Genomic DNA, 25,059 nt, shown 5'->3' on the forward strand with positions numbered 1-25,059 from the left:
TTATAATCTGCATTTATTATCCTCTTTGCTTTTATTTTGCAGCTAACATCCTCCTGCAGGACCCTATTTGTCTCCAGATGTTGATCAGTGTACATTCTTTTTGCTAAATGTCTTCTGGATCTAAAGCCTTTTTCATACTGGGATTTGGTAATCAAACCCTTTTCTATGTTCCCTGCTTGGATGAAGCCTCCTCCTGCAGGAACAGGAACTGACACTCATTGGAGTTACTTTAAGGACACTTAAAGTTACTTTACATTGGTGTTATTTTAAGGACAATTACAAACGTGCAGAGGTGGAGAACTGGTCCCTTTTTGCCTTGTAGGGTTCCAATGAAGGAAACACCACAGATGTGGGGAATTCCTGGGGCATGTGGGGAAATGGGATTTATATCATCCTACGTCAGGCAGTATTTTACAGAATTATCTGAAATACATCCCGAAGTTCCCAACTCATCATTCAGAAAGGGTCCAAATCTGTAAATTCTGGGGTTGTGCAAACAGCATCATCAAGAGCCAGAAGTGCAGAGCACTGGAAGCCTTAGAACAGCAACCCAGATCCTGGAGCAGCAGGGCAACATAATCTGAATTCCATTATATGAATCTAAGCCAGCAAATTTCTGAAAATCATCTACAAAAGGTAAAATGCCGATTTATGCAGCAAAATATGAAATCTCACAATCCATGTATTGTGAGAGAGAAAAAGGGGAAGAAAAGCAGAAACAGAGAAAAAGAAACAAAGAAAGAAAGAAAGAAAGAAAGAAAGAAAGAAAGAAAGAAAGAAAGAAAGAAAGAAAGAAAGAAGAATAAGAAGAATATATTTGGTATTTTAAAATTCTTCCTATTTCTATTGTTAAAGACTTTCATTTTTCTGATTCTGTATAATTTCACTGAAGTTGCTTTAGAGGACAGTATTGTCTTAACTAAATTTCTATGCCTGACAATCCAAATGGTATTTCACCTGAGAAAATATTATCCTTTGCAAATCTTATTGCTTCCTATGCTAATTTCTTTCTTAAAATTAAACTCGGACAAGATCAGGTCAATCTATAACACAGCTACCCTGGAATTAATGTTGCATTTGCCAATTTAGCAACTTTTTCACGGGTTTCATTGATCTGTCTTTGTTTCAGTGAAAAAAAAAAGATGTAACAGCTTTATTAAAAGGAAAAAAATCCTTAGATCGTAGAATGTGGCATTATCATAGCAGAAAGGAAAATAGCTTCCTACCTGTTGAATGCTACAGACAAGTCCAGAGAATGCAAACAAGAAATGGATGCTTCAGAAAGGTTTTAAGCCAAACAATTCAGGCAAGATTTTCAAACATTTGTTTCCCATTTGTATTTCAGTAAAGCGATAGTAGGAATAATGAATCCAGTAACAGTTTCAGGAGTCGTGTTATTGGTCAGAGGAAAAGCTCCCCAAAGAGTCAGAAATGGACGTGGGTATTGTTTTCTGTCCTGGCACCCATCAGCTTAGGGCTGGACCAAAGGAGCCTTAGGGGGAGGTAATTTAGCTGTACAGCCCTGGGCCAGCAGAGAAAACCTCACAGTGGCAGCAACACGGGTTCTGTGCCCAACAGCAGCTCTGCAAGTGCCAACATCAGGCCAGAGTCAGGAAAGGAGGAGAGAAAAATCACCCCAGTCTTTCCATTATTTCCAAAGTCTATCTTATTAGCTGAATCTGCATACTCAAAACCACAGCTCAGGCAAGAACAAATCAGTAAATGACACTCTCAGGAATTAAAGCAGGATGAATTTACCATTTTTTGCTGCTGCAGTGCCAACAGAACCGTTCAGCTCCTCTGCCCAGGAGTGATGGCCCCTAATGAGATTCCCACTCCAGTCATTCTTTTTGTTTCTTTAAGGACTGGGATCCTAGCAATCACATAAGCCTTTGGTTTTTAACAGGCTCTGAAAGATTTGTTAAAAACCAACATTTTCAGCTAAGAACTCATCAGCTGGGTCCTTTAACACAATTAGAATCAATTAGCAGGTAGGGCTTCTATTTATTCCACACTATTGTGTGGATTCTCCCTATCCATCTAACTAACTCCATAGTATTTTTTCTAAATACAGAATCCTTATGTCTAAATAAGTCTCTAACAATAGGTCCATACCCGATTTAGCTCAAATTTGCTACAATTTAAAGCTCTTGCACTGCCCCACACATTGCAATGGAATTAGCTATTAGTTAAGCCAGAAATTTCTCCATCAGAGCCACCAGTTGGCAATTTGCAGAGAGGAAACCTCTTTCCAGGCAATTCAGGGGCACAGCTTGAGATTCTCAGACCATTTCTGTGGAACAGCTGAAGCACAGCAAAGTAGGTCAAGCATCATCCATCCCCCCCAAGGTTTGGCAGGAAGCTCCCCAGGTGAGAGCTCCAACACGAGATCAAAGCCACACCTCAGACTGACACACTCAAGGATCTTTCTAGGATGTGCTTCCTCACAAAAAAACTCCTGTCAAGGTTCCACAGGAGCTCAGAGCCTGCACAAATGGAACAGCAGCACTTCCTTGTTGTTGTACTTTACAGCTCCTCAAAACGTGCTGTTATTCCCTCCGAAGGCGGTAATTGAAAGTTATAAGTCATAAAAACTGATTTATTCTTGCTGAAGGACTATTTAAAATGATCTGAACTAACTGAAATTTAAAGTTTAAAAACCACATCAATAGTTCTACTCTCAACATTTATTTAAAAGAGGTTTCGAACAGAGCAATATGATATAATTTAGAAATGAATTCAACAGTTGTTTTTACTCCCTCCGAGAGCAGTTATTGCCTGTCAGATAATTAAGTGACTATGCCAGTGACAGAATACACAAAGCAGCAGGGAGCGCAAGAAAATACTGAAGCTTCTTGCAGTCCATGAGCTTCCAGGGAGAACAACCTGTCTAACATATTAGAGAGAGAGAGAATTAAAAGACATGATCAGAAAAAAACAAGAAATCGCCATGGAAACGCTCTATCAGTGTATTTCATTCTGGGTGTGATCAATTCAGATATTCCCAGCAAATTTTATGACACATTACAAAACATACTGCAAGACTCTATCTCACATAAACATTTATTTAAAATCTGTAAGTCAACTAAAAATAATAATATACCTCAAGCAGCTAAACTGAATGAATAGAAGATGTTCAAGGAGCTTCATTCCTGACTGGAAATTTATATCAAGAATCCTGATACTCTATTCAAGCCAGACTTTGTTCAGACTTTGTGCAACTCTAGACACCTTTGAAATTTGTTTACTTCAATTATGAGACACTTCTGAAAAAGAAAAGGAAACAGCAGGTTCTTGCTCATCTCTAGACAGAAACAAAATGAATAGGAAGTTTTGGATTGTTGAATTTTGCTTCTGAAACAAATGTCATCATTCTAAATATGCAGATTCCTCAAAACACACGATGTTTAACATTGCAAGCACAAAGCCCTGTGAGATACAGAACTGGCTTTAGCACAGTTCTGGACCCACTTAGGGTGGGATTCCCAGTACAGCCAGTCCCTAAACTGACCCGAGCAGCCCTGTGAGCACAGGCTGGGTCCATGGGATTCCTAGGGGCTGGGGAGGAGAGAGACATAGGGCACAGCCAGCTCCTGGTTTTCTTCACTGCCTCCAACTTCAAGAGAGGGTATTTCTTCCATTTCTTATGGTATTATTCATTTCTATGTTCTGTAAATCAGTTTATTGATTTGATTTAATCTATTCCTGAAAGTTCTGAAGAAATTTTGTAAAAAAAAAAAAACCCAAAAACCAAACTTAAACAACCATCTTCAGAAACTTAGGCTGAAACACCAGAAACTGAAATTGAAACCCCAGCACAGAAGTTACTGAGTGAGCAAAGCTAAGAGCACACCAAGTGCTTTTCAAGAGTGGAGCAGTTTCCCTGGTCCTGCCAGGAGACAAAAGCAGTCACAGAATCCTAAATCCCAACACCACCCTAATGTGGCCACCACGGCCACCAGCACTGTCTGCAGCTGGCCACGTCCTGCTGTTGAGGTATCTGGGAACAAGGATATTTTTTTGAAGGAACATATGGTTGAGAAATGAAGGTGTTTCCTCAGAGGTGAACTGCTGTTGTAGGACCTGGGATGAATTCCTCTCCTCAGAATGCAGAAATAACCAGCAAATGTGGGGCCTGGGACTGCTTGCTGCAACGCTCCACACGTCGAGAATATTTTTCTGGAAGCTTCCAATTACCATGGAATTCTTCTTGGAGATTTTTTTTGTGCCACTGATTAAAGATAATCACGAGAAGAAAACTATGGCTACTAATTGTTGAAATTGTAAGGGAATATATTGAGATGATTATCGACTTAATGAAGCTGGCATAGAAATACATTTTCCTGATCTGCTTACTCTGTGTACTGTCTCCTAACTGGATAATACTCTGTGATTTACTCAGCCTCAGTAAATAACAGACTGATCGCTCTTGTTTGCAAATGACAGCAAACATAGTTCCAGGAAAAATCATAAAACAAACAAGCACAACATGTAATGCAAGTATCAACCATTTTGGGCTCAGTGAAAATAAGCTTTGTAGAGAAATGCTTGTTTCAACATACCTCAACTTGATGCCAATTTGTAATTACAAGTCTCATTCTGAGCTATTTTACTAATTAAAAATAATATGGGGTGAAAATCTTATATTATTGCCTTTTTTCTAGTGCAAATCCACACAGATTGAGTAACAAAGATAAGTTACATGCACTTTCTGAGGAGAAAAAAACTACAATTATCAGTGAAAGCAGTCCAGCCCTTCCACTAAATGTAGTCAAGGTTATTATCCCTGAACAAATTTTTGAAAGTATTTTTTATTATTTGCTTTTATTTACTCAGTGCATTGAGAATAACCCTTTTCCCACAGAAGGAGCACAGAGGGAAGAGGTTGGGTTTGATTTCCTCCTCACAGTCTACCACAGCTATTCAAAATTCTGTCTGTGAACATCCACTCTTCTACTACATAAATATATTTCAGCTTCACCTCTCATCTTCCCATTACAAATCCTGCTTTCCAGGCACTGGAAATTTTGCAGCATCCATCTCAAGGCACTTCTGATCCCGTGATGGAGAGAAGATCCCTTGCCAGGAAAAGCAGCCCTAGTTCTGCACTGGGAGGGTTCCCAGGGTGAGGATGACGTGTGAATCCAAAGCATTTCCAAGTGTCTCCCAGAGTTCATCAGGCAGCTGTGATCTTATGATCCAACTAGCCAGGATTAGTTGTTCTTTAAACAAATGAAATGTAGCAGAAATTACTCTTGTGGGACAAATAATCTGTCCGTAACAAACACAGATGACGTAAAAAATTAATGTTGTTCTTCATTTCCACAGTGTATACAGAAGAAATTAACTCTTGAGTTCCTCAGATGATCAGTCTGTAGCAATTCTTGGCGTAAATTTAAAATTAATTATGTTCTAAATGCTGTACACATATTAACTAATTAACCTCACAAAATGTGAAATAGATTTGTAGGCATTAGCATATGCCCTGAAGCATGAGATTTCATTACCTTTACCATTATTTCAGCTTTCAGAATGATAAGTGTGCACAGTAAGACAGAACCATCCAAAGGAAAAAGAGGTGGTTACCTGCACCCAGAGCATTTGATTTGAAAATCTTCCAGGAGCTGAAAAATTCCAAAGCTTGAGTGTAGACACAGAAACGAACATTTATGAAATCCACCAAACACATCACTGGTACAAATCATGGTAAAAATCCCCAAACAAACCAAAACCCAAAGCCCAGCCCATTTCCTTTTGTCATTCGTGATGTGCTGGATTTGGAAAGAATAAGATCAGCCATTCATACAGGGAAATGGCTCAGGACAATTCTGCTGTAAATCAGAGGGTAAGCAGATCTTCTGTGACTCTCTGTAATGGTTAAAAGATTAAAGTACAAAGAGCTCCTTAAGCGTGACTCTATTAAAGGAGTAGGAAGTGTTGGAACAGAAAGTGAATGTCAAAGGGAGAGGGTGCACCTTCAAAGCTCCCTCAATGAACTCAAAAATGTAAATTTAAAAAACTTATTAAAATACTAGATTTTATATTAGCATTTATAAAGCACAAGCTCAGAGTCCTTTTCATAATTCTGGTAAATCCCTTTTGCAATTTAATAAAAAAGAGACTCAACATTTGCATTTGAGGAACGACCCAATGGATTTTTTTTATAAGATCTGCATGGGAGTTAAAACTGCAACCCTGTGGAAAGTACTTTGATGTTACACAAAGGAAGGTTTTATTATGATGTTATTTCAGAGGTGTAAATGAAGTATTAGGAAATTTAAAAGTTTAAATTATTAGGAAATCACCTGGCAGCTGGTTGGGTAGCTTGGATCTGTTGTTGTGCTGTTTGACTCTTTACCGTGGAGGCTCTTTACCCTTACAAAAAATTACAGAAAATCTGAAGTCCACCAATAGAATGTGTTGTCTTTGCCCTTGTGCAGAGCAATCCATCTGTGCCCCCTCAAACAGACCTATTGAATGGGCAAAAATGTGCTGCATTTGATGAAAATGAGTATTTTACTACAGAAATGACTAAAATTCACACCTACCAGTCACAGGATGTGTTAACCAGATTAAGGGAATATCCCATGGGGTGCAGCAGGTTTCAGAAGAACTGACAGCACTCAGACACCCCACAATTCACTGACAAAAACCTCCCAGCAAGGAAAAGAGAGCTCTAAAAGCTGATCCTCAATCAGAAATTTTCCTACTGATGAAATAATTTTGCTTAAATAATTCAAAAATTTAGGCATGATGTCCAGATCCTTTATCCATCCAGCATCACCTTCAAGGTTCCATGAGAATAACCAAAGTGTGTTTTGCACACTCAATTTTCTACTTTATGCTTGGTATTTTTTTCCACTCAGGAATTGTTTCGTGTACAAAAGTGGTTTCCCAAAGAGACAAGAGGATGACAACTGGAATTGTACCTTTATGAATCTTGATTAGTGAACCTTTCAGCACCATAAAGTCTTTTACATAGTGAAATTAGCACTGACAGCTATGGATTAGAAGCTATCAGGCATTCTCTGGAACAAGAATATTTGGCTAACTCCCTGTTTTTATTAAATTATGAGTGGCATGTTAGTTTATTTCTTGTCTTGGAATATTTCTTTAAATCAACATACAATAAATACCTATTTAAAGGATTTCTTCAAGGTATTTTCACTGCTTCTTCTAAAAGAAATTAAAAATTCTTAAATATAAGTTAGTTTACTCTTCAAATAATGCTGTTAAAACCAGAGTTGGGTGTAGTCAGTACCAGATCTAGATCCCAGCAAAGCAGCTGTACAATATTCTTTGCTCTCACCCTCTTGCTGTGCACCCTCAGCCATTTCTTACCAGTTATTTATCATCCCCTCATGCAGCAGGTTTTAATTACGTATGAGTGCAGAAAAATCCATCTGTGTGAAAATATAGATTGAATTGTTCATAATTATGCTCAATAGATAAACACTCTGACACAAAGATGTGAGAGCAGATATTTTCTTTAGAAAGTGTTTTTTGTGGTAAATACTGAACCAGTGATTACATGATCTGAGCTCAGCCCTGCGAAAGCACAGAAAGAAGCAAGAACTGAGAATTTCCAAGGCACTTCCACTAAACTTCCTGCCAGGTCAGATCTGGGACAGAAAGAGTCACAACCAAAGATGTAAAGACTCACTAGACTTGCAGCAGAATGAGAAATTCTTTTATTGGGGTGTCACCCAAGAAATCAAGGAACTGAGTCCCTTTATTAAGCAAATAATTTATTAAACAAACTAATTCCATTAATTTATCTGAACTTAACCAAGATCCAGTGCTTTAGCAGCTGACAGAGATAGGCAGTGGTTTTGCCAGATTCTGCAAAAGCTTTATGAGATGCTTCATGTTAGTGGAAACTCCTTAGAGATCATGTGGGAGACTGGAAAAATCAACGTTTCTCCCCTTGCACTTCAGCACTAGATAGAGAATGTAACAGTTCCTTTTCTCCCCCTATTTTGCAAGACAAACAATCTTGAATTTAAACCAATCATGTTTATTAGTAAATATGATCTATTTTGCCCCAAAATGCTTCCTTGTAATCCAGCTTCCCCCGTGATGATAAAATCAGTATTAGAAGATGAGAGAAGATGAGGGTTGTTTGTTTGATAGAAGGTCTGTGAGTAGAACAGTTTTTCAAGATTTGAGATCTGCCTTAAATGGCTGCCTTACTTCTGAACCAAAATAATGCCAAACTCCAAAATAATGATTTCCACTCTAAAGCAGTTGGAAGGAAAGAATAAAAGCTGATATATATTCACATCAACACTACACTCAATTAGTTGCCCAGTTACTCCTTTTGATACTAAAATACTTCACACAAATCTACAGTAAAACAACATTTTCAAATCCACACTGCTACTCCTTGCTGATTTGATCAATGGGGTTTAAAAATGGTGGTGAAATAGCAGGAATTAGGAGAATGTGAGCTCTGGAGCAGAAGGATGAGCTGCAGGTTTGGGGAAATAGTTATTCTGGGGCAAAAGGTATTGAGGAAATCAGACTTTGGAAAGCAGAAACTCTGGGATAAGATTACCCAAGGGAAAATGCTGCACCTAAAAAGTGGGAGCATCCACCTATTTTTGGCCCCTCAAGGCAGGGCATTTTTCCATTCTCTTGTGTCACAGCCCTAGTTAAAACACCAGTCAAGACTGCATGGAAACATCCAATATTGACTGCATATGATGGAAATTACTGACATTTCCCTCTCCCTCATAATAATATTTCTGCTAAGTTGTGAAAAATATGAATAAAGACATAAATGCATTAAATTGAAATGTATAGCGAATATTCAAAGGGTATTATGAGGTTGTTGCAGCAATATCTGTTGGGTAAACAGAAAATGCAGCTGTCTAACAACAGCCATTGAAATGTGTAAGTATCCCAATAAACTCTGCTTCTTGTGGCTGCTGAGGCCAGTTTCAGTTCCCATGGAAACAGATGATGGATTGCCAAAAATGAGATTTGATGTTTTAAAATAATCAGTGATTTGAACTAGTGATTACTACGAAAGTATTGCAGTCCTCTTGCAGCGAGGAGGTTTTATGCAGGGAGCAGGGAAGGAACACATGGCAGCTGGCAGGCAGCAGCAGAATTGTTAAAATTCTTGCAAATGGTCGTGGCTGCTGAATGACAACAGCAAATGCAGTTTCTTGAAAAATCATTGAGTAAAATCTAGCAAAACCCCACTTTATAAAGTGAATAGGCTTTGAGGTTTTAGGAAAAAATACAAGAAATGTTGTAGTACAGCCCTTAGATGCAATGCTTTCAAGTGCTTTTCCTAAATAAGGTCTCCTTTAAACCTCAATTCTGAGAATTCAAGAAGCCAGGCACATAGAAGCTTGAAATTGCTGGATATTTGTTCTGCTGTTATTTCTCAATGACACAATAGGTCCTGATTCTTCAAATAAGCCACAACAAACAGAAATAAAATGCTGGCAATATTCAGTTTTCCAGACTGAAGAGGTGTACCAGGGGAGTTCCAGGTCTGGGATGGATCAGTGGCAGTGCAAGGGGTTTGCTGCGAGTTGAAGTTGAGAAGCTCAGCGAGATTTTTTGGGGAAGAAACTAAAGAAAAGTGAGGGCCACACTCCCGGGACATTGACACTCCTGGGAGGTGAGGGAAAGAAGAGATTTCCTCCAGCATTTCCACTCCTTATCCATTCCCTTTGCCCTGCTATGATGAAAACAGGTTGATCTATTCCACTCCTTCCCCACTCGAGTGGCAGGAATGCAGAGAGAAAAGCAAAGAGAGAATTTAGAGAGAAAAGCAGAGAGTGAAGCTGAGCAAGCAAGTGATGGCTGTGCTCACCCCAATAAACATTTTCCTTGTCTATGTCTAGAATTGGTCCTTTCATGCAAAACAAGGGATCTGTGTAATACATAAAAACAGCCACAGGTGTGTATTAAGAAATAAAAGGTAGCACTAACAAGCAGCAGAGAAATAATTTTCACACAAATTTTGGCAGAATTTTCTGTTTTCTCACTTCTAATTGCAAGATGCCTTCAAAAGTTTCACCAGAGAAGAAAATGCCTCCTCTCACAGAGATGACCCTGGGCCATGGAAGAGCAGACAGCACGTTTGCAATGGGTTTCAGTTCACTTGGGACCAGTTTGGTGAAGGCCAAGCACAAAACAGCTCCACTCCCCACCCTGGCACCCAGGAGCAGGCACAGGCTGCCAGCTCCTGCCTCTCCCTGCAGCACTAATTAATGTAAAACTGCTTCACATTTGCTCCCATGTAGCAAATTCTTTAAATTCAAGTTGAATACTGTTAACAAAGTAGACTTGATGCAAATCAACCACAAAAGCCACAATATATCCCCAGAGTGCCAGGTTCTGTGGTTTTGGGGTTTTTTTTTTCCTTCCTGAATCACACAGCAGTATTCACTATAAAAGTAAATCTGCCAAAATGAAAGGCTTTAAAGTATTCCACATAAACCTGTATCTTAAAGCTACAAACTTATATGTCTTAGCACCTTTTCACATCACATAAAAATCCACTGAAATCATGAGACAAGACAGAATTTGTCCTTTCCTGCATAGAAGGTAAATTAACAATCCTTTGTAGTACAGAGCTAGAAGTACTGACAGATACCTTTTACTTCAATCAGTTTTGATTAATGAAAGTTGATTGGTAAACATAAGACATTACCTTTTGCTATATTTGATAAACCACAAGCATTTTTCATCTATTTCCATAAAAGCAGAGATATGTGAGGGGCCATGGGAGATAAATTGTTCCCAGGGATTTGTGAACAATTGCCACTTTTTAAGCACAAAGCAATAGTTTTCTTTTGCATATTTGCTCTTAAGAATGACTGCGACACTTTTAAATAGTCTTATCTTGGCTTCATATTAAAATATTTCCATTTGTAGCTGGAATAGTTCAAAGATTGACAGACAAATGATTTTCCACAAAAGCACATTAGTTATTAAAGGATTATATTTATGATTTGTCCCTAATAGCATCTTTAGTTCTGATTAGAAAATGCAGCAAATGCAAAAAGTGAGCCTCAAAATACGATGACAACAAGTCTTCATATTTATCCACCTCTAGATTGAGGATGGTTTTTTAAAAATAGTATATAATTCACTTTTAAAGAGTAATGCTATTAACACTTCTTTCACAGTCCATATTTTCTTTCTCAAAGTACATTTGTCCCCAGAAAGCAACAAACTCATAAATCAATGTCACTGCTAGCTGTGATAAGTAAATCATACTTAGAGCAAAAAAGGTTTCCTTCTAGTGACACTTCCATTGCCTTTGTTTTACAAATTCCAAATCTATGATTAATAAGGGTAGTAGCACATAAAATGATTTTGTTCCTTATATGTGATCACCATAGGAAAAACAATATCCAAGAGTCAGATTGTCCTCCTAGACAGTGATCTTTGAAGTTTTATTGAAATTTACAGCTGCTGAAGATTGTCCTGGAAGACACTCTGAGCAGCTGAGGCCCATTAAAGCACAATATTAGTTCCAAGCATCCACTTTTTTCTAGCAAAGATATGGATTTTACAGTGCTACAGTAATGGCAGCAACTTCCCCTGGCTTATGAAAAAAACATACATTACAAAACCCTCTGTGGTTTGTGGTCCAAATCTGTAATGAAACATATTGGTCAAATCCCAAAATGTGCCTCTCATCTCATCAGCCCGAGTGCTCCTCCTGGGAAGAATCCCCCTCCAAATGAGCCTTGCTAAAAGCCATTTTCTGTGGCAGCAATGTTTTCTTCCTGCTGTCCCTGTCCCACCTCTGAGGGGCTGTGCTGCTCCCAGCACCCTGCACTCAGCATCCCCTGGTCCCCAGGTGCCACCTCGGTCTGCTCCCCCTCCATCAAACCAAACAACAACAATCACCCCGGGAAGATGAGAGGTCTGAATAAATTAATTGCTGACACATTTGTTTGAGACCTGTGGCAAACAAATGATGTACGGAGAGGAAAGCAGTGAGGTTGGATCCAGACAAGTCGAACAGCTTTGGGAAATAAAGCTGGGATGTGCTTCCCTGGGGTGCTGCTGTTTCCCTCTGCTGAGCACGGTGATAGCCACAGCAGCCCTGACAGAGTGATGCTCACACAGCCCCTGACAGTGCCAGGGCTCCTCAAACTCAGCACTCCAAGAGAGGATGGGAGATTTCCCCACAGTCCTTCATACCCATCCAGGCCTTGGGGACAACACTGAAACTATTGGAAGGTAATTCCTGGTGCTGCCTGTTCCTCCAAACTGAAGCTACTCAGTGTAGAAGTTTGGTTAAATAAATTAATTACAGGGTGGTGGTGATGAATTTTAGTTTAAGGGAATAATTTAATTCTACCAAGTACTCTTCTTTTTTGGGTACTGACCTTAATGTGGAGCCTGTGAAAGGTACATTAAGATAAACCAAATATTATAGTGCTTTTTCACATCTTATTGCTGAGAGGTGTCACTCCATGATGTTAGCAGACAGAAGATCTGCAAATTTTATTTTTTAAATTATTGCTCAGCTAATACATTGCAGAGTTGACAGTCCCTGAATGTATTGTTCAGTAATGATAATCATCATGATCTTAATGAAAGTATTATCCAGTGCATGTGAAAAGTAATTATGTGCAACTGACTTAAGTTGTATGACAGGCTGGTATTTGCAGAGAGATGCTCTGTACCACTAGAACTGCTCACAGAATAATGAAGTGGTGTTTGTTTTAAAGTGAAAAATATATACATGGCACATTAAGTCAGCTGCTATCATCAAAGCAAAACCTAATCTAATGCTATTATCAGCCCCAAATTTGATGTGTTATTCCTAGATACTTCAATTTTTCTCATATTTTAAAGCCTACTTAGCTATAACTACTTTTTTTTTTTTGAGGCTGCCATTAACACATTTACAATTTTACTTTAACAAATGTCTAATAAATTTGCACCAGCTTTGTCTATTTTCAAAGTATTGTGATGTTCAAAACCACAGCAATTCAGGAGAGAGTTGCTTGTGCTGAATGTATTTTAATTTCCACGATCTGCCAGCAACTTCAGTCTCTAAGAGTTAATAATGACCAAATACATCCAATAATGAATTAATCTGAGTTCAAAACACAGGTATTAACCATTTGTACCTGAAGGCAATGCAATCCAGCATTCCTGCCTAGGGGGATGAGGTGCATTTGTGAAGTCCTTCAGTTCCTCATGAGTTAATTAAGTGACTAAATGTCCATCCTGCTAAAAGGAACGCCCCAGAAGTGCCTTTATACACCAAAAATGAACTTTCTGGTTTTGTGTCAGACATAATTCCACTGTCAAAAGATATGATTTTATATTCATCTAACTGCAGCTTACATGGGGAAGAGCAGTTTCACTGTAAGGAAGTTAATGAAGACAGTAATAACATCTGCATAGAAGTTCTCTTCTTAAAGAAAGTGAATTAAAAGAATTGATGGCTGGAATGAACCTTTTCTCTGAAAAACTCTTCACTTAGAGAAAGGTAAAAAACCCTCTAAGAGTACTAAGAATTTAATTCCTCAATGCCACAAGTGAAAGGCAATTGTAGACCTTGATGGTGCTACTGTCCTTTGTACCTCTCCAAGGTACTATTTGTGCTCGTGTAAAGAACGTTAAATGTTCTTTGCTTTTAAGCCTGATGAAGTACAAGCAGGCAAGGCAAGCAGAATACTTGATATCCCAGAGTAGCAATTTCTTTTGATGCAGTCACCTTTAGAGAGCTGCTAGTTTTGGTAAGATGTGCAGGGAAACAGGCAAAATCATCCCATCAGTCAGGACCCTGGATAACAGTGCAGCTGTAACTCCACATTTCTCTGCTGGTGTGTTTGGAAATGAATCTGTCTGGGTGTAATGTCAAGTCTCTTCTAGAACTTCTTGGGGAATATAGAATAATAACAAACACCTCAAACCCTAGTTCTTCTCCTTGCTCATTTTCTCTTGTTCTTGATCTTTTAGTCTCCTCTCCAATTCTCCACTTTACACTTTTCTAGCATGTACAGAGCTTCATTCTGTTCCAGAAATACCTCTTGAAAATACCAAGCTGAGGCTTTGATGAATGCATAAAAGCCAAAATGAGTGTACACCCACACTGCACTAAGTGAGAAGGGGATGACAGTGGACTTAAATTTAGGACTTAAATTTTTAAATGCACACCATCATGTCCCACTGACTCTGCTGTACATTTGTTAGTTGCCTTAAATCATAAACTATAACAACAACCCCAGGAGTATGTGCAGGCCTTTTGCTTCACATTTATATATTATACAGGGGTTTGTTGACTTTACATGCCCACTTATTGAGGAGTAACTTGTCATCCTATTCCTGTTTCTATCTGGAGGCCTTAACAAAATATTACCAACACCATTAGGATAGGTACTAATATGTGTTTATTTGCTGCAAATTCCACTTTAACACCAGCAGTTAAATTAAATAGAGTGTGCAGTTTGAAAAAAAATTGCCTGTGTCCCAAAGGAAACTTTCTCCCAGAAAATGTCACAGCCATGCACGCTCTCAGAGTAGGAAATACAAAAAGGTGAAACCAAAGCTATTCACTGATCTTTCCTCCCCCTGACCCTGAACAACTGACAAGGACACAGAGTGGTAGGACAAGAAGGGATAGTTTTAAACTACAAAAGGGTGGATATAGGGAAGAAATCTTTCCTGGTGAGGGAGGTGAGGCCCTGGCAAAGGTTGCCCAGAGATGCTGAATAGCTGGCAGTGCCCCTTCCCATAAGTGTCCCAAATACTGGTACACACTGAAGGAGAAATACATCAGCATTTAGCACCTTAAACCTGCTAGGAAAGCCATAGTGCAGAGCCAATTAAATTACATTCTGTGAAACGTCTCAAGAATTTCTTATTTTTTATTGTCAGAACGAGTGTTACTTTTCATTTTTTGTACCTCTCATCTAAGGGCAACTCTGTTCCCACATCAGTGAGATGAATCTATGCACACAAACATAAGGATCATTTTTATGGCATAAAAATGCTGCAGAGTTAAGCAGATGTAAATTAAGGCTTTTGCATGAGTAAAACTCAGATGACTATTTGAATGAATTTCACCACAAGCACCACTGTTCTCCCCATTTTTTGCACTGTTTATGTCCTCACTCCTCATGCACCACAGCAATGTCACTCCTAGAAATCTTGATTACAGCTGACATATGAAATTATGGCTGATTGATTCAGCCAAACCATTGTAAGCTTGTTTAAGAACACTAAAAAAGCTTTATATTGATTTAGCAATATAAGGTACTTTTAATCAGATTAAAGAGCATCGTACAAGGTGGTTGTATCAATTTCCCTGATCAGTTTAGCAGGAGATCCAGTGAGATTGATGTATCAGCCTAACTGGATCACTGGCTAAACTGATCAGGGAAATTGATCCCTCCTGGAGCACAAAAAAACACATGGAAAACTTGTTCCACAAGTAAGAACCAGCTCCCATAAGATATTTCTCAATTTCTCACAGTTTTATATGCATCCTCTCCACGTCTCAGCTTTCCTGTATTTATAGGGCTGCCATATTTACTTCTCAAATTTCATGGACAACAAGATGTGAGTGGATGCTCTCTGGTTTTTTCCAGTATTTTGAGACCAACTGCACAGAGTTCTCTGATGATTGGTGCGTGTACCATAAATCTGTCACCTCCTGAACATATCAGACTCACTGTGCACCATCTATCAAACTTCCAAGCAGGCTCACACTTCCAGAATGGGCATTTCAGCTGCAGAAGTACTCAGAGATTTCTATACAGGCCAGAAAAATGTCCTCAAGTGTCCCTTTTAGAAAAAATTTCTGACCAGGGAAATGGAATTTATATGGAAACCTTGAGGTGTATTTCAGCCCTGCTGTAGCCAGTGTTGCAGTTCTCCCATTTTAAGCAGGACCACAGTTACAGGTCATTTCACCCCAGCAACCCCAAGGGGGTAAGAGTACAGCAGGTGAAAATCAGGATCTTCATATTAACAAATACATGGCATACACAATTCTACTTGCAGTTTTCACAAACTGTAAGAGAACTGAGGCAAATCTCATTGTCAGGCACTGCAGGCTTGCCTTGGTCACGCTGCTCTGTTCCCTGTAAGGGTTCCCAGGAAACTCTCAGGTAGCAGCATAACAAAGCCTTGTCACTATCTGCAAATTCCTGATTTGTGTGTTCTCAGCATCAACAACACAAAATTTGTAATGTAGCACAAGTGGGGGAAGTAGATCCTTAATGGTTAATAACTCAGGATTTGTCACTTAGCTCTCTTCAAGAGATTGCCCAGGAACCTATTGTTTCATCTTCCAGCTGTTTCCCATCAAATTACTATTAAATTATTCATAACTTATTACATTGTTTCTTCACATCCCTGCAATACTAATTTTAACAGTTTCAAAGCCACTCTAATATCAGCTTTCAGATTTAAAAAGGCACATAGAAGTAAAATATACTGTACAGATTAGCAAAATTCAAATTTAAGAGAAGTTTTCCCTTTCCAATATGAACTCTAAAGCACTTCTGGAACACAGCAATATTCCATTACCATCATTTGCTAGCACATCTATCCCTTTGAACACATGAAAATGTAATGCACAGTTGAAAACTAGCTAGCAACATTCCTGGCATTTCAACAGCTTTCTAATAAATGAGACAAGATTTAATCCACATTTTTCAATGTTACAGCCAAGCCCTTCAGTCTCTGAATGGAACTGTGCAGATAAAAACATGGGGTGGCTTCATAACTGTTTCAGAAAAGGATAAATGAGCACACCTTGGGATAATAACTAATAAAAATGAAAGTACTGTGTCATTAGGGGTGAGCTGTTAATTAGTGAAAAATAAATAAAATTTTCATTGTTGGCAAAAAAATAATGAAAAGAATAAACAATATCTAGAATTTTATTGTGAGGAAAATAGTACTCAGCATAACTCTGCAACAAACCCCGCAAATTCATGTTTTAAAAGAAAAAGCCTCAGAATTCATTGAGTTAGTGCACTCAAGCAAACGTAATTGAGAGAGGAACATTCCTTTTTCCAGAGTGTATCATGGAAATGAATAGCGTGAAGGAAGCTCAGACATTCTGCACATCCAGCCCCTTATGCTGCACCAGGACCATTAAAATCACATGAATTATTTTGTCAAACTGCTTCAGAAGTTCAGAGACAGTCTTAAAATAGTAATTTATCTCAAACTTAGTATGAACACGACTACTTTATTCTCTTTAAACCTTAATTAGTGTACTTAAAATGTAAGCTGTGTTATCAAATATAATTAATCATATTTTAGGGTGGGTGTATTTTGAGTTTTAAATTGACTTACATTCTGCTGCTTGGTATAATCTTGTGCCCGTCTCTAAACCACGTCACTTGGGGCCTCGGGTGGCTGAGGATGTGTGGGAAGTTCAGAACAGCAGCTTGTCCTTCAGTCACTGTTTTTCTCTGGTCTGTGCCCATGAAATCTCCCATGTCTGCAAAAAATAAAATTAAAAAAAATTAAAATGAGAAGCTTTGCCTTTCTCCCTGTTTCTTTTCAGTAGACAGGGAAATCATTATGTTTCCCACCAACCACTGGCACTGATAATTACTCATGAGACACTATGGGTCACGGGACAGTTTGGAATTTGGGGATTTTGGATTATAGAGGCAGATGAAGGAAATCCCAGTGCTGCTGGTGCACACAGGCAGAGCACCCATGAGCAGCCCTGAATGGCCCCTGTGCTCTTGGGCAAAAACTGAGGGCCTTTACTGAAAATGACATTTTAATGGAGATTTGTTTGCTTTGGTTTTTCACTTGGTTGGGGTTTTTTTCAGACAAATCCTTAACAATAAAAAGGAAACCCCTGCAATTCAAAGGTGTATATAAACCCCTGCTCATGGTGTATACAAATATGTTCATTTTTTGGTCATCTTTTTGCTTTTGGAAACCTCTCTTCCACTGCAGCCAGCAGAGAGTCAGACCTAAGCAAGGATCCCAAAATGATCCTGGAATCCCAATGTCATGCTGGGGACTATCAGCTCTTCTGGCACAAAATTTCAATGTCAATCATGCATCCCTAGTGTCAGAGAGCAGCTTTTAACATAAGTTTTAATGGAAGAAATGACACTACCCTTGCAGAACCCCTGCCTCTGCAGGCTTTATTTCACAGGCAAGTTCAGGTATCTGGGGAGACCTTAGAGAAATTCAGTGAGTGGTTTTTTTTTTTGTTGTTTTTCCATTGCCTTTTCCACTGCATTCTTATCCATTAAAATGAACAGGGCTGTAGGCTCTTACTTCTTCACCCTCCAAAGAACTTCTCTGCATTTTAATTTGATTTAAACTAGGAAACTGACACACACACAACAGAGAACTATTGCAGCTTCTGTCACTGAATTCCATCATTTTTAAAGGAAAACAGGGTTCTCTACAAGTTCTGTACTGCAGAGAGGGATGCAAAGGACACAGAAAAGAAATGACTACTATCAGATCTGTGAATGGCAGGAGATGAGAAGAGACAGAACAAGAGCAGAAATTAAAAACATGGTATTTTAAAGAAGCTTTAATCATCTTTGTGATTTTCAAGTTATTTATTCAGACATAATCAGCATTGTACTTCCTCTGCTGCTCCAGATTCCTTATAACTGTAATCAGATCAGCTACTTGAAAAGAAATTTCAAACTGTGGAGGTGGATCTAATTAACTTCACTGTCGTATGATTATTTTAGTTTTCACAATACAGGAGTTTTTAAGCCCATCCTGTAATTAAGATTTACTCAGCAGTTTTCTCACAAATATCTGTTCCCATTCAGTTAAGTAATATGTTAGAATGTGTTGAGAATATTTTTTAAATTATTTAACAAGTTCCCTGCTACTTCAGATATCTAGGACATGGAAGATACCTCAGATCTTTCTCAGTGCCATTATAATTACACCTTTCAATTCTTCACTAGAGATCTTCAGTTGAAGTGCATTGGGAAGCATCCTCTATTCACTGGCAAAAATAGATCATTTCTTGTGAATCCTTCTGAGTTAAAAGACTAACATTTCAATTCCCATAAGTTTGGACGAGTGGCTAAGATGACTTTAGGAACCCCTTGGAACATTGCTTTCTGATATGTTTGAAAAATAACCAAAAAGCAATATATGATAAAATATTAGGAACTTTACTACATCCACACAGCTTAAATCAATTAATTTAAATCAAAACCATTAAAACACAGACAACAATCACATGGCATCAGTAACTACCCTGAGTGAAGGGGAAAGAGGATATCTAAAACTTGTAGAACAGTTTAATCTGCAGGAATAAAGTGCAAATCTGACTGGCAATTTCACTACAGAAGCCATTGATGTCACAAAGGCTCAAGACCAAAAGCCTCCCAAGTCACACAGGATCTGGTTTGCTTTGCCTCAGTGTCTTTATAAATGAAAAGAAATTAATAAATGAATTAATACACAGTCTACTTAATTCAGACAGATTTAAGAGAAAACATTTTAGCCTCTTCAGCAATGCAGATCTAAATGGAGGGAAGACTAAAACTGAAGAAGCGTAACCAATTGCACTTAGTCTCTCTGAACAGCCAAACACCCAAACCAGCCTGGAGAGACAAAACTCTGCCCTGCAAACCTTCCCCCGCTTCAGAGGGGAATAAAGCTGTCATTTCAGGAGACAGAATTCTTCAGCAGCAGCAGCAGCATGAAGGAAAAGCATTCCTGTGTCTCCTTCTCACTATTGTTCCCACCAGGACTTCCTCAGGAACTGCTCCCTGCACTGTGCCAGTACAACTGCTTGCACAGCTGGCTGGGGAGCTGGGCAGGGAGGAGTTGGGAGACAGATTTTACAGCCCAGCAAAAGAACTGTTGCTCTTTTAGAATTTTGGAGAAGTCTCCCAGCCCACAGCTGCTCAAACACATTTTCCTGCTGAAACACTCCCAAAAGGGGAATGAGCTCCACTACAACCCAGGAGTGGGAATGATTAGTGGGATGCAGGAGGAAATGGGCACATTTTATCCTGGGACTGCTAGCAAAGCCTTTGTCTCTTGAAACCACACCTGGAGATGCAACTCCAGAGGCATCCAGGCTCCTCCAAAGGCTCAGTGCTGCACAAGAAGAGGCACCTCACCCTCCCCTTCCCATCTAACCCCCCTGCTCGCCCCCACCTCACTCAAAGTTCTGTTCACTCACAGCAGCTTGCAGTAGATCCTCTGTGACCTGACAGAATTCACTAAAACTGCAGAGGAGTATTTGGAAAAATACTTGCAAGGGTCTGAGCCAGGTCAGAGTGAGCCCATGGTCAGTAGACAGCAGGGGCACAAGGGCTGGTAGAAGTCAGGGAAGGAAAACTCCATTTTAGCAGCAGTTTATTTTTACTTTAGCTCCCAGCAGCTCTGAAACAATAGGGAGACCAAACATCAAATTACTGATATCACTGATATTACAGATAAAGTAACAAAGTCTACTGAAATGCAGCAAACTGATGAACATGATACCAGAACTTACATAATACCATTTGCAACTAGTTTTATTTTAAAACACAGGAAATTCCATGTAATTCCCCTCATTGACATACTGATTAACTTGAATCAGTAGCTTCAAATTTGCTATCAAATAAATAATTCAATTTCTCAAAATTCTGCTTATCAAGTGACATTTACTACTACTGAATTTCCAGTTACCAACCCTGATGAGAAATTTGATCCATGCATGAGACCTCTTAGGCACAGCACCCAAATCTGTCTCTTTTAAAATTTCTTTTGTGCTTTTACTTTGGAAAAAAAAATCAGGACTGATCTTCTTCTTATTTCCAAAGTTACTTGTATTGTATTTTCTATGTTAAGGGAAAAAAAGGAAATCAAGGGTATGTGATAATTTCTTATGTCACGTTCATTCGCACAAACACCTGAGAAAACTAACTTACCCTTTCCAAATGGCAGCTGGATTTCAAAAATTCTGCAAAGTCCAAACTGGAGTGAGGCAAACATTGCACCTTTAGAAAGGTGTTAATAACAGAATTTTAAAGTTTTGTTGTAAAACTGCTGATTTTGTACCACAAGGACTATGATGTGAAATCTTCCTGGTGCTATCCCCACCATCCCATTCCCTTTCAGATGCTGCTGCTTTCCTCTAAAGTTTTTGTTGTTGCTGTTGTTTTGATAGTTTTGTTAGTTTTGTGCATGGCCTTCCTGAATTCCATAAGGTGTAACAGTTCTCTCATGCTACAGACATCTCCAAACAGTCTCATTGCCATGGCTTTGAACAGCTCCAAGGCTGTGTTGCACTGCTCTGAGCTGCCTCCAGATCCAGTTATCACTGAAGTGTAAAATTCTTATGAGACACTTATTGAAAAAAAATTTAAGTCTGATATTTAACACCTGTTCAGACTGACAAATGTCATCATACATCAGCTTTTTTACCAAAAAAGAAGCTAATGAGTGACAGAGTGACCCCAATCAGACATACATGCCACTTGGACTTGAGATCTCCTCTGCAGCAGTGCCCCCATCCTGTTCCTCACGATGCACTGGTAGAAGCCAGCATCAGCTCTCTGCAGAGCTGGGATGATGTACCTGCAGGGCAAAAGGCACAATTAGAGAGCACTTCTTCCTGGTTTACACTTTGATTTAAATGCTTATTGCATTTCTTCTCACAAACAGCATTCTTGTGTAATCTCAGGTCTTTGGTTATAGTATTGTCTGTTATATACAGATTTTTAAAAAACAGCTGACACAAAATGCATTAAAATACCTTTCAGTCTTCAGTTCTGCATATGATAAATACCAAGTATATCAAAAATTCACATGAAAGATGGACAATTTTTTTCCCCTAGTTTTCTCTACCTTCATTCATAAGGCAAAGCAGGTAATTAGTTCAGAGAAGCCATGAGAAGCTTAAGGTATTAGGAAGACTTGCCAGAAGTATCAAAGCTTTCCAATGAAAGCTCCACTGTGTGACCACTGAAATTCAGAGGAATCCTGGAAGTGCCACCTTGTGCTGTACCCTGTGTTTGCTCTGCCCTTCAAACAGACACTCAGTCCACTAATCTCACCTTCTCATTCAGCTACATCTGATTGCTCAACATGAAAATGAGCTGATAGGCACAGTTTTAATGGGAATAAAACACATGAATAATAGAGATAATCCTGCATTAAACAAACATTAATCACAAGTGCATATTCCCCCAGTCACCTTCAGGAGATATTATGGCAGGATTAATGAAAGTCTTTATGGAAGATAAGGAAAAGGAAAACAGCTGAATTTTAATCTTCAAAATTTAATTCCACTAAAAGAAAACATTTCTTCTTAGACTCAAATATACTGTACACACCCACGTGCAGAGCTTAATGCCTGAACAGGATCAGGGAGCATAAAATAAAGGAGGCAGAGGATTCTGGTGTCATCACAGAATTGGGTTACACCACCAAACACAGGCACTAAACCAGAGCCCAACACTGTGAGCAAGCTTCAGACATGCCGGGGGTCTCCAGGAGCCCCTGGCTGCCCAGGGATGGGGGCTGTGACTCCTGTGACCTCCTCAGGTCACTGCTGGGACCTCCCCAGAGCCACCAGCACATTCCCTGCCCTGGCTGTGGCAGCTGGCACCAGGAAGAAAAGGGAGATTCCAGCCTGTGCTCTTTATGGGAGTCACAGCAACCCCAGGACACAAATAATGACTCTGAAGCAGGAATGTTGTTTCTTCTTGCCTGACAAGCCTCACCATGGGGAAAGGAGTGAGAGAGCAGGTGAAAATACAATGCAGAGGAGAGAAATCAATAGGACAGAAGGATTCTCTAGTTCCTTACAAAATCATTTCCTTCTCTGCCAGGAAGAAGATTGTTGTGAAACATCATTATAAAAAATTAAATAAAAGAACTGAAGATTTTGACAAATACTGAAAATTAATATTTACAGTTCTTTTTACCCAACAGTTATATATCAACAATCTTTCTTTCTCCCATAAAGATTTAGTGTTCTACTTGGCTAATACCTTGTCTATTAATAAAGTCAAAATTAAAGGCCTCTTTCCTGAGTATTATCATCTGTACTAGGACAGTAATGCAGAGTTAGTTTTGCTGCCACCAGGACAAAACAAATCAATTAGATCAGAAGTGTCCTACTTTGGTTTTCTTTTCTGACTTATTAAAGTTTCATCAGGAAACATTCTTAACATGTTGCCTGAAGAAATGAAAATCTTTTAAAAATTTACAGTGGAAATCCCATCTACTTTAGAAATTCCAAGGCAGCCAAAACCTAGAGCAGCTGGATTCTCAGCGGACCTACTGGGTATAACGTTCAGGTATGGCAAGCAAAATTAGAAGAATTAAATAACAAATGTGGAAAAAAAGAGATAGGACATGTGTTAATACTGTTTGAGACTATCTTGAAAATTGCAAACCTGGGCAAGGGATAAATATTAATGGAATTTCTGATTCTGTGTTTACAATTTTAAACAGTCTTTATGCACCTCATATGTCTTACTATTGTTTTAAAACCTACTTTTCTACTGACCTAACAGCCTTGATACTGCTTTTTGTGCTATGCTTTTCCCATTCCACTTGTTTTCTGACTGGCAGGAAGGGATATAAATAGGCTTTCTAAGTTCTAAATAAGACTTTCTTCCCCAGAATGAACTGAAACTGAAGGTTAACACAATTCCTTACAGTGACAAGACAGAATTTTGCTTTCTTTTTGTCCATGCTCAAACTTTGAAGACAGATCTTCCCATTGTAGAGATGCCAGGAGGCTCCTTGAGGTACCTGGGGCTGTCTGCAAGGACTTTGGAAAGTCAGCCCTGACTCTTCCCTCGGTTTGAAAGGCACAGCCAAGCAGAACCTGGAGTTTGGGAAGGTTCTGCAGAGAGATGGGAAGTGACAAGCGGAAAAGAGAAGCTTCAAGGGGAGTCTCCCCGAGCCTGATGTGCTCCATCACCCCTCTGCAAAGAGCTCCAGGAGGGAGTGGCATCATCCACCTCAGGAGAAATCCTGGCCAACACTTACAGTTCCCTCCTAATCTAAAATTTAAACCTTCATTTTAATTTTAAATGCCCTTAGAGTTGAAAGTGAAGCTATAGGCTATGGGATTTAATAGTCATAATTATGGATACAGAATTAAAGCTAAGTGTATTTTATTAGATATTCATGTTACTTTCTATCAAGCTTTTTAACAAAAGACTTATGGATCAACTGATCTAACTTTTAGAATACGGAAGCAAAACTGAAATGTGTCCATTGTTAAAAATTTAATAATCAGATACTTTTAAGTAATTTGGTTGAAAGTGTATGGCTGCTTAGACGTGACCTTAGTTTCTTAAATTCCAATAAATCAATATCTTCAGGCCACAAAAGCAAATATGACAAACACACCTTGTCCAGAACTTAATTCAAAAGAAAACAAAGGAGAGGGAAAAAGAAAACAGAAATAAGACACTGCCTGAACATTAAAGTCTCTTAACTTATAGACATGACCGAAATTGCTCCTGCAGTCATCAGCATCGATTTGTTTTCATAAGGTGGATCTCAGATCACAAAGAATTGATAAGGTTGTTTTATAAATACTTAACACAAAGTGGTGTATGCACAGTCACTGTGAAAGCCAGGCTGTGCACACAACCAGCCTCGTTAGACAAAGAGGAGCTTCTCACTCAGGGTCACCAATGTCACAATGCAAAGGCTCCAATTAGGTCTTCACTCACTTGAGCTGTTATAATAATATATTTTCAGCCTGTTACAATAAAGACATTACTTTAACTGAGACACACTAAGTAGTATCAATTACCAAAAACTCTTTGATTGATGATTCAAATTGCAGCAGAAGTCACTTACTCAGGAAGATTCGTGCATTTAAACAGGCTATTTACCCAAGAGAACTGCACAGCAAACTGTTATGGGGTCAAAGGTTAAATTTTGCAACTGCAATTTTTATGTCTGAGCATATCTTTTCCTTGCTTTCATTCATCCTAATGCACCTATGCCATTTTTTTGGAAGCTTAAAGCTTTGCATTTCTACAGAATCAAAATCCTGTTTAGCTGATCTCTGGCTGTGGTGTAGCAATAGGGATGCAATTGCTAAATTAATATTTTCTATCAATATTATTATCA

At 38.9% G+C, this 25,059-nt stretch overlaps 1 protein-coding gene across 10 annotated transcripts in view; it reads right to left on the reverse strand.

Annotated features, from left to right (window-relative positions):
- The window catches only part of SDK1 (sidekick cell adhesion molecule 1), a 378,688-nt gene that overhangs the window by 242,231 nt on the left and 111,398 nt on the right, over positions 1-25,059 (reverse strand). For 6 of the 10 annotated variants that reach the window (XM_085592155.1, XM_085592154.1, XM_085592153.1 and 3 more), the window contains 3 exons: positions 21,425-21,531; positions 20,883-20,951; positions 17,308-17,455 (listed from right to left, as the gene is read on the reverse strand). In XM_085592155.1, the coding sequence (XP_085448281.1) occupies positions 17,308-17,455; positions 20,883-20,951; positions 21,425-21,531 (324 nt within the window). Of the gene's footprint in view, positions 15,325-17,307; positions 17,456-20,882; positions 20,952-21,424; positions 21,532-25,059 lie in introns of those variants that run through there. The other 4 variants (XM_085592158.1, XM_021549399.4, XM_085592159.1 and 1 more) reach the window with 2 other exon arrangements.

This window comes from Lonchura striata, chromosome 14 (genome assembly GCF_050655825.1).
Source record: "Lonchura striata isolate lonStrDom1 chromosome 14, ASM5065582v1, whole genome shotgun sequence".
Lineage (NCBI taxonomy): Eukaryota > Metazoa > Chordata > Aves > Passeriformes > Estrildidae > Lonchura > Lonchura striata.